Consider the following 10067-nt stretch of genomic DNA (forward strand, 5'->3'; position numbering starts at 1 on the left):
TACTTTAAAGAAATAATACGATACGTGTCGTCAAGCTGATTTTTGTCAACACATCTTCAAAAAAAGGCATTAATGCCACGCCCAGTTTAACTTTACTGTCAAACGACAATGACACTTTGTGTATTTTGAACATCCACACACCATTGCCCGCTATCTTTAGACTAACTGTATTATAATGCAATAAGCAACTGAGAAAATTGACTAATATTACTGCTGCAGGCACCAACTGTAATGTAGAAGTCTTCGGTCCCCACGTGTGACCACTGGGTGGCAGCAATGCGCACATAACATTGACTGAAACAAGAAAGCACCGTCGTCCGGTTATTACTTGAGACGTGCGATTGTAGTATTTCATTGTGAGGTTATTTTATTTAAATTCTTATTTTTTCCCCCTCTCTCTTGAAGACTTCTCAATCTGGGCACGGTACTCTCACTGAAGTGAAGGGCTCTCCCTGTGGGTGTCACTCAGGTCCGCTGCTTCCTGTATTGACGGACCAGCACCACCACCACCAGCACCAGCAGCAAAAGCAGCAGCAGCAGTCACAGACGAAAGCCCCGTCGCCCTGCCACCCGGCCACAGAGCCCCTCCCCCAACTGTCCGGTTGTAACTTTGCGGAGGGACGCCAGACGACCACCAGCAGCTGCCCCCCGGTGCTGCCGTCGTTTAAACGGGGGGTGGGAAACGTGGCGGGCCGCTGAGTCTCGCGGCTTCTTTTTTTCCGGTAGCATTAGCTAGGTAGCTTGATTACCCCGATACCGAGCGTACAAAAAACAACAATGCGCTCACCTCAAATACTATAAACACCCTGAAATGACCTGTTCATTATAAACGCCTCGGTATGTCACGTTTTAGCCAAACATTCGAGTGACACGGCTCGTGAAAGTGTCATCTTTTCGCTGACGTTAACCAGCTAAGTCGTTAGCTACCTAGACGTGATCCTGTTGCTCGCTAGCGAACGAGGGAAAGGGCCACTTTGCCACAACTGCTCGGCTCGGTGCCGTTAAGTGCATTTTTCTGGACATTATTTGAGATTTCCAACAGTTTCCCCCCCCCCCACCATCTTGATATGGCCCCCAAAAAAAGACCGGTTCCGTTGAATATAACGCCCATTGGAGAAGGGCAACCCACCTCAAACACCACTGATGCTACATCTGAGTAAGTACTATGACAATGATTCCATAATATTTTCTGCTCTGTGTATCTTTACGTCACGGGCAGCACCGTGGACGAGTGGTCGACACGTCTGCCTCACAGTTCTGTGGTTCGAATCTCGGCTCCGGCCTTCCAGTGTGGAGTTTGCATGCTTGAGCCGGGCACTGCGGTTTCCTCCCTCATTCCAAAAACATGCATATTAGCTTCATTGCACACTGTATATCAGGGGTGTCGAACTGAAATCAGAGTTATGCTTGGTCGTCGTGCGGTCGTTCTTAAACCTTTTTTTTACAAGTCCACCTACTTATAAGCATTACTTAGCGCTCAGCTCTCCATCATGACCAGCATTAAAGTACAGTAGTTGTTAATAATGTCAAGTACAGCTGAACTTGTATACCACTGGAGGAGCCAATGTATCACTAATGCAGGGATGGGCAATTCATTTTTCCAAAGGGACCATGTACAAAACAGGCATGGTCTTTGAAGGCCACACCAGCATGCATATCAATTGTGTTAAGGGATGGCACTACACTGGGGGCCACAAATCTATGTGGCCCCAGTTAAGCCCCTTCAGCATTTCATTTGATATTCTAAAATATATATATATTTTTTTATTTATTTTTTTTCCTCAGCCCCTCCCCTTAGCCCAGGTAGAGAAAAAACTCTTGGAGTCCTCCCTGATTGAGTTCCATACTATTTTAAAGCATTCAATTGTAGCGGTGCCTAAATGAATCAACTATTATTAAAATAATCAACAACTATTTTAATTGAGTAATCGTTTAGAGCCAGTGTATAACTAAAAATTGTCCAAATCCTTTGATATCAGCCTCTCAACACTACTTACTCTCTGATTTTTGCTGTCCTTCATGAAAGCAGACTATATTTTGTGTTTAATCAAAATAAGACATTTGCAAACATCTGCGTTTACTTTGGGGAAACAATGACCGAGCCAGTAACTGAATCAGTTTCAAAAGGTTGGCGAGTGCAACATCAATCCCCCATGTGATATTGCTTAGTTGCTGTTTAGTTGTTTTTCAAATCACTAAACAATACCAAATAAACAACAATAACTGGTTAATATACAGTCCAGGTTGGACCCCGCCTCTCACCCAAAGTCAGCTGGGATAGACTCCAGCTCCCTCGTGACTCTAATGAGGACAAGCGATACAGAAAATGGATAGCTGAAGCTTTACATAAGAGTGGTGGTTTCGTTACAGAGCAAACCTTGAGGCCTTACAAAAGAAGCTGGGAGAGCTGGACTTGGATGAGCAACAGAAGATGCGACTGGAAGCCTTCCTCACCCAGAAAGCGCAGGTCGGGGAGCTCAAGGACGAGGACTTCGAGCCAATCTGCGAGTTGGGCGCCGGGAACGGAGGGGTAGTCAACAAGGTCCGCCACAAGCCCTCGGGTCTGGTCATGGCTCGCAAGGTGAGGATGAGTGAGCGTCGACGGTTTGTCTTCCAGGTGAACGGCACACCTTTCTCAGTCCAGACCAGACTTTCTCCTCGGTAATGGGCATGCCGCGATTATTAGCTTCTGATGTTATGATACTCGCCAGCAAAATTATCGCGCTATCACGGTATTAAAATTATAGCTCTAAAAATAACTTTTTAAAAATATATTAGGCTAAATAAAAACATGATTTTTTTTTCCCCACACTGAACACAATCTATTTTAAATATAATTTCAAAGTATAGAATAGTTAGTACAGAAGAAAGGTGTCCCATATTTAGTTTCAATTAATAAATAAATGTTAACATTCTCGTTCTGTTTTAATGCTTTATTTCAGACCCATGGCTTCTCATGTTGCCCTTGGGGCTAACTAGTACCTGTTGGCACTTTTCTTTTGGGGGGGATGCAATGCACACTCTTCAGAGCATAAAGGCATCCGTGTTTGTTGTGTCTCTCATCTTGCCCCCCCCCCCTCCTCCTTTTGTGCAACTGCTCTCCAAGAAGGAGAAAAAAAAGATTAATTGGAGGCAATTAATTTCAAAGAGGCGGCTTCTTTCTTGAACTCTGCAATTAGCCAAACATATTGTGCCCTGCTTAGACATTTTCTGAAAAAAGAAAACAAAGAGCTCATTAACAGTGACAGTCAGTACTGGTGGTTATTGAAACATTGACTTTCACACTCACATCAACTGGTTAATCAGCCCATGTCTACTCAGTCGTTGACAACAGTAGCGTATTTTTCCGGACTATAAGGCGCACTTTAAAATCCTTGAATTTTCTCAAAAATCAACAGTGTGCCTTATGTATTAATTCTGGTTGTGCTTACTGACCCCAGAGCGATTTTGTTTTGTACATTGCGCTCAAAAATGTGAATTGTTTTACCAAATCCACACTTGTTTGCAATGAAGGGCGAAGACAGGTTTTCGGCTTTTGAGTACCAGAAATAGATCGACTTCAAAGCCTTTTTTTGTCATTGCATGGTGCAGACACAACATCGACCAATTTCTCCCCTGTCGGCAAGCCCACCTTCCTCTTATTGCATTAACCTGCTTCCTCTCCGTCTCAGTTGATCCACTTGGAAATCAAGCCGGCCATCAGGAACCAGATCATCAGAGAGCTTCAAGTCCTGCACAAGTGCAACTCGCCGTATATCGTCGGCTTCTACGGCGCCTTCTACAGCGACGGCGAGATCAGCATTTGTATGGAGCACATGGTGAGACACGTTGAAAGACACGCTTTACGCTTGCAAAGGCTTTTTATTTCGGCATACTTAGGTGTCTCGTCTCTATAGGATGGTGGGTCCTTGGACCAGGTTCTGAAGGAAGCCAGGAGAATTCCAGAGGAAGTCTTGGGCAAAGTTAGCATAGCTGTATGTATTATGAGTCTTATCGGCTGCATATTATTCAAATCCATTTGACACACAATCCTGTTGTTTCTAACAGTCGTTTATGTCTGTGTGGTGTTTCTTCACTAGGTGTTGAGAGGTTTGGCCTACCTGCGGGAAAAGCACCAAATCATGCACAGAGGTAAAAAAAAAAAAAAAAAAACCACAAAAGATTACTAGTGGAACATCTTGCAACAGGCCCAAGTTTACACACACAAAGTTGATTCGCCCACCTAATTGTGACAAAATATGCGGGCATTAACCTGTCATTTGTATTTCAATTACGTATTGGCAGCTGTATATAAAGTGCATAGACTTGCCTCAGGGTGAGTGGTACTCCGGGACAGAGTTGTTTGTGAGCACAGGCGGTAATTACCGCCTCTCAAATGTGATTATGAGCAACCTCGCCCTACGTACCCTTCCCTCGCTCCCTCACTCCCTCCCTCCGTAGCGTTTGTCTTTGTTCTCACGCTTCTTCATACCAATGCGTCGTCACTCACTCCTTACGTGACCTTGGTTGCTGGAAGACAGTCACGCGCCTCAATAGGGCGCTTTTCAGGGGCACGCGCTACGTTACCGTACATCCTTTATAATGCATCTACGCCTGCCTGGATGCGTGTTATTGTTATCCATCCATTCTGTAAGCGCGACAACAAAGTCTACTGTATCGTTGTTTCCCGCTCTTCGCACTGCCCGTCACACAAACTGGTGGGGACAGCAATTTTCCAACTTCAGAGTTCGTTTAAGAGCCGTAACAAAGGCAGGACGACGCCTGTGTGTCAAGGTGTTCCGCACTGTCAGGACATGGTTGTGAAGTTTCCCGCCCGACGCTCACGTCCCCCGCCCTGTTGCGTCGAAGGCGCTTGTCGCAGTCCGACAAGTTTTTGCCACGTCACACCGTCTGCTTGTGTGACTGCTGGAGGCTGTGTTGCTGTGTGAAATCGCAGACAGTTGTGGCATTGTCCACCTGGCTCGAGTCCTTCATAAAATAAACGCATTTTCCCCCTAAGTAATTTTGATGCATCAAATGCAATTGCCGCCGTCCGTAAGCTTTTTTTTTTTTTTTTTCTCTCTCTATATAATGAACTGTATAGGCAGTGCTGCTGGTAACGTTTTAATGTTACAAACATGTCACGCTCTGTTACTTTGTCCAACCAAAACGAGAGCCGTATATGAAGGTATTCTCTATCTTGTTTTTGTCCGTGTCACCACCCCGCCCCTCACCTGCCACGTAGATGTGAAGCCCTCCAACATTCTGGTCAACTCTCGCGGGGAGATCAAGCTGTGCGACTTCGGAGTGAGCGGCCAGCTCATAGATTCCATGGCCAACTCCTTTGTTGGAACGCGTTCCTACATGTCGGTGAGTCAGCTCTGCGCCCCCACCCCGTTTCCTCTGGCCCCGTCCCCACTTTCCTTCCCTTTCTTTTCTCACATGGAGTGGCACCACCCTCTACCTTCTTTCTCACTCCCCCGCCAAGAGGCGAGGGCCGTGCCCAGGAGAGCGTTCTTTGGCACATATGCCGGCAACTGTGATCTCGTTCTCCCTCGCTGTTCTTTCTCATGCCGTGGACACCTGGTCTATGTAAACCGTCTTCGACCTACTAAGCATCAGCGCTATTGAGCGCCCATTAATTCTCAGCACCCTTCAAACTTTTCTAAGGCATGTTTCTCCCACCTTGGGTTGCGAAAGAAATTCTTTTAACATGCACTGGCAACAAGTAGCGCTCTAATCCCTGACGCAGAATGCGATTTATACTCCATTTTTTTTCTTTTTTTTTTTTTTTCTTCATGGTGCATTTTTTTGACTGGTGTGACTTACATTCCGGAGCGACCTTTGGTCAGAAAAAGGTGGGTATATGACAAGACTTTTGTCATGTTGTTGGACTTACTCGTACAACATAAAAAAAGCACGAACACGCACACACATCTACTTTAACTGCATGGTGCAAGAGAATACATGTAGATGTGCACAGATAACGAATAATGCAATCTATTAGACGCCCATCATGTTGGCACTAGTACTGATTTTAAGCCTTTTGGACCTGGAAAAATCAGGAGAGTTGGCCTCTTTGTTCTCGTGCACTTTTTGCAAAATCCATAAAAGTAAATATCTAACCAACATGATGTTGAAAACAATACCTATCACCTCGGGCATTTGGAATTGGAAGAGGTACGAGCAATCGCGGCAGACACGGCAATATGATGTCAGACAAAGGAGACGAGCCAAAAATATTGTTTTTCATGCAAATGGTGAACACTTTGGGAAGCCTTAGGCTAGAATTTTCCAGGAGTGCCATTTGCATTTTCAGTCACCAAAAATGCAGTTTTGAGTGCGGCCAAAAGACCATAACGCACTAACCAGCCACAACATTATGATTTGCACAATATTTGGATGTCCAAAAATGAGAGTGTTATGAAATATGCCTTTTACAAAAATGATAATGCTCAATTTGGTTGACGCGGTCATGTTATGTCGTTCTAAAGTGCACTGCAATCGCTGAGGAAAATGCGTATCCTATGTTTTTGACTCCAACTAATTGCCAGGATATGAGACGCAGCTGTCATCATAAAGTCGTACGATTCTTCACTTGTGCAAACGAGGAGCACAATAACGAACAACATATCGTTGAGCGTTATTGTCTATGTAAAGGAAAAGCGGTTTAACAATATGCGTGGATATCGTTTTGCGAATCCATTCCCCTTTCCTTCTGCCGTGATCCACTTCGCACCAGCCTTCCCAAGCCACCTGCTAGTGCTGCCTCGTGCTTCGGTCTTGGCCCAATCCTTCTGTCCCTTTGACGTATATACTGTACCATGTGTTACCTCAACAGCCGGAGAGACTGCAGGGCACCCACTACTCTGTTCAGTCGGATGTATGGAGCATGGGTCTGTCCCTCGTGGAGCTGGCCATCGGCCGCTACCCCATCCCCCCACCAGACGCCAAGGAATTGGAGGCCATCTTCGGCCGGCCTGTGCTGGACGGCAGCGAGGGAGAGCCTCACAGCAACGTGCAGAGGCCCAGACCACCGGGGAGGCCCGTGAGCGGTAGGAAAAATTTGGCTTTGTTTACGTTTCTGCTCCAACGGCCATTGTGTGACTGGATTTCATGTGCATCTCTGGCACAGGACACGGGATGGACTGTAGACCCGCTATGGCCATCTTTGAACTTTTGGACTATATTGTGAACGAGGTCTGACAAAACACTGTGCACAAACTTATTAAAGGTCAAAATACTGACTTCTTTGAAATGACCTGTCTTGTTTTTTTTTTTTTTATTACTATTTTCTCCTCAGCCTCCTCCTAAACTGCCACACGGCGTGTTCACTAATGACTTCCAAGACTTTGTCACAAAATGGTGAGTAACTTTGTTGTAACTTTTATTGACTTGAAACGCAAGTAGTGAAGTGGACCATCGCAAAATGATTACATTTGGCGACTCTTCGCTACGAACTCGTTGCATCGGAAACCGTGACCCTGTATTAGATTTTGAGGCTCCTCATACAGTGTACTGTACTATTTTTAAAAAAAAAACAATTTTTTAAATTTTTTTATTTATCGATTAAAAAAAAAGAGTGTCGATATTTTGAGAGGCACTTGGCAATGATCGATGGCCTATTGAATGACTGCACCTGCATTTCGGTGACACTCACCGCGCTTTGCTTTGAAGCAACAGGTGCCTTTTTTTTTTTCCTTTTTTTTTTTTTAGCAGTCGCCGCCTGGGTCTCGCTTATGCTTGGTCTCACGGACTGGTCGAGTGAGATATGGGGAGGTGCTTGAGGGTGTGTACGCATAAACATTTTTACAAAAAAATGCTTCCTCATTTCAACCAATGCGCCATTTGCAGTTTAATACTGGTCGCGTGTTTTGAGTTAGGCGTGTGGTCATGGAACAAATAAAGGGCGTCTTTCAAGGCACCTCGCTATGTCTATTTTGGATCTGGTATGTTCCACCCCCCAAAAATTTAGGACACCCCGTGATTACTTGGGCCATTAATTTGAACAATCGCTATTGTGTAACATCATGACAACACAAATTCTGTCATTGTTTTTCCAAGTAATGGAGAACTAGTAGTGGTCTCCTATGTCATGTTCAAGACCTTGTTTGTGTTTACAGCTTGATCAAAAATCCAGCCGAAAGGGCCGATCTGAAGATGCTGATTGTAAGTGGCTCACCTTCCCTTGGTTTGTCTATTTTCCCTCATTTTAACAACCACCTGTGTTCCCTGTTGTCTCTGTCCAGAGTCACATATTCATCAAGCGATCCGAAGTGGAGGAAGTGAACTTTGCCGGCTGGTTGTGCAAAACCATGAACCTCAACCAGCCCAGCACCCCGACCCGCAGCACTGAGTGAAGCCCGCCCGCCCACCTGCCTGCCCCCTCACTCCTCGAGTACTGACCTCGTCTCACCGCTGGGTCTTCATGTTTTTTGCATATTTTTGTGAATATGCTTGCATATTCATATACATTCTCTAGTACATGCACACACTTACTTACACACACTGACACTTTTCTCATGTCGTTTTTGGGCTTCAAAACGGTTCCAGCTTCCTCTCATGTATTTGTTCACCAGCAGCAGCTGCAGGGCTCTAGAGCCGTCGTACTGTAAGACCACAAGCTTCACCAGGCCAGTGTCACCTTTCGATTCGGCTGCAAATGGGTTTGGGGGGGGGGGGTGAATTAACGCTATGATTGGCACACTTGTTTTCTATTAGCTATTCTCTATTAATCTTTTCTATGGCAACGGTTAATGGCTGGTGGGGCTGTATTTTGATAACAGCGGAGATTCGGACCCGGAGGAATCCAAACAGTCAAATCGAAATACTGTAGTTGCGATCAAGGTGAATGCAGCAATTTTCATTTACGAAGACCCCTTTTGTCAATGACACGAAATGATCTGCCATATTGTAATTACATTTGTCGGGGATAGAGCGCACGAGAGATGGGCACATTGAGTAATTTTCACTTTTTTTTTTTTTTTTTTTTTTTTTTGGGAGTTTAACAATTGATCGCTCTGAGGATCACAAACCAAAGAGGATACTCGCACTTATCAATGCCTGATCAGTACCCCTCCTTTGTGTTGGCACATTTATGAAGAACAGTATATCAGTGCACTTTGGATGAAATTCAGTGCAGTTGCGTTGACATTGTTTCCTCATGCATTTCAATCACACTCTCCTGTAATGGGAGAGACCAGGAATATTTATACGCCTTTTAATGGCGCTGAGAAAACAATGATCAAAAATGTATTCATGAGATGCTATAGCATGGTTTAACCTTTCTTATACTGTGCGTGTATTTTGTTTTAATGGTGCGGATGATCAGCCGGTGTTTTGATGAGAACCCTCTGTGTTATCAATATGAATCATTTTTGTTCGCTAATATTTTGTTTTCTTTGTTGTTGATCTGTACTTTTCTTCCTCCCTGAGGTGCGTTTGGTTACACTCCCCGCTGTGGCACTCCAAAAGCAGCCAGCAGACTTGGCACATGCTTTTCGGGAAAACCTTGCACATCTTTAAAGCAAAGTTGCAGTATAATTGGACGTTAAGCTTGAGGCAGAAGATTTCATTAGTACAAAAAAGGGTTCATCTGAGCACTGTAACCTGGGTCAGTGTTGGTCACATGCTGGTGGTGTTGCTAGCCTTGCTCTAGCTCTTGCGTTTTTTTGTTTTTTTTCCCCCTCTAGTTTTTTTTGGGCTGCCCTCTCTTATTCTACAAATCCTCAAACAATGTGCATTCGTTCTGAGCAAAAATGGATGCATTGTCACTTGTATGTGTACAAAATATACAAAAACTACAGGAGTACTATTTTGCAGTCTTAATATACAACTTTTTTGATTTATGTAAATGACAAGGAAAAGAGTCATTTATTATAATATAAAATGTGTTGGATATGGTTCTAATGTATAAAAGGATAAAATAAAAATTATTTGTGAATGTAAGTTACATGAAGTCTGTCAATCATTGCTAATGTGTTTCCAAAGGACTCATTTAGATATTGCGTGATTACCCAAAAATGGCACAGCATAATTAGTTTTCCAAGTTATCCCCCTTTACTGTGCTAATTTTCTTGGTTTTCGAA

The 10067-nt window shown here is 44.3% G+C and overlaps 1 protein-coding gene across 1 annotated transcript; it reads left to right on the forward strand.

The window, feature by feature from the left end:
* The first annotated feature begins 318 nt into the window (after nucleotides 1–318).
* Nucleotides 319–9927, forward strand: map2k2a (mitogen-activated protein kinase kinase 2a). The gene is made up of 11 exons (XM_086047786.1): nucleotides 319–1156; nucleotides 2371–2581; nucleotides 3672–3818; nucleotides 3897–3974; nucleotides 4080–4131; nucleotides 5225–5349; nucleotides 6821–7034; nucleotides 7115–7179; nucleotides 7283–7344; nucleotides 8103–8148; nucleotides 8229–9927. The coding sequence occupies exons 1-11, from the start codon at nucleotides 1068–1070 to the stop codon at nucleotides 8337–8339; spliced, it is 1200 nt and encodes a 399-aa protein (XP_085903912.1). The 5' UTR covers nucleotides 319–1067; the 3' UTR covers nucleotides 8340–9927.
* The last annotated feature ends 140 nt before the right edge of the window (nucleotides 9928–10067 follow it).

Source organism: Filicampus tigris, chromosome 12 (assembly GCF_054856515.1).
Source record: "Filicampus tigris isolate MCC_2025a chromosome 12, RoL_Ftig_1.0, whole genome shotgun sequence".
In the NCBI taxonomy this organism is placed as follows: Eukaryota; Metazoa; Chordata; class Actinopteri; order Syngnathiformes; family Syngnathidae; genus Filicampus; species Filicampus tigris.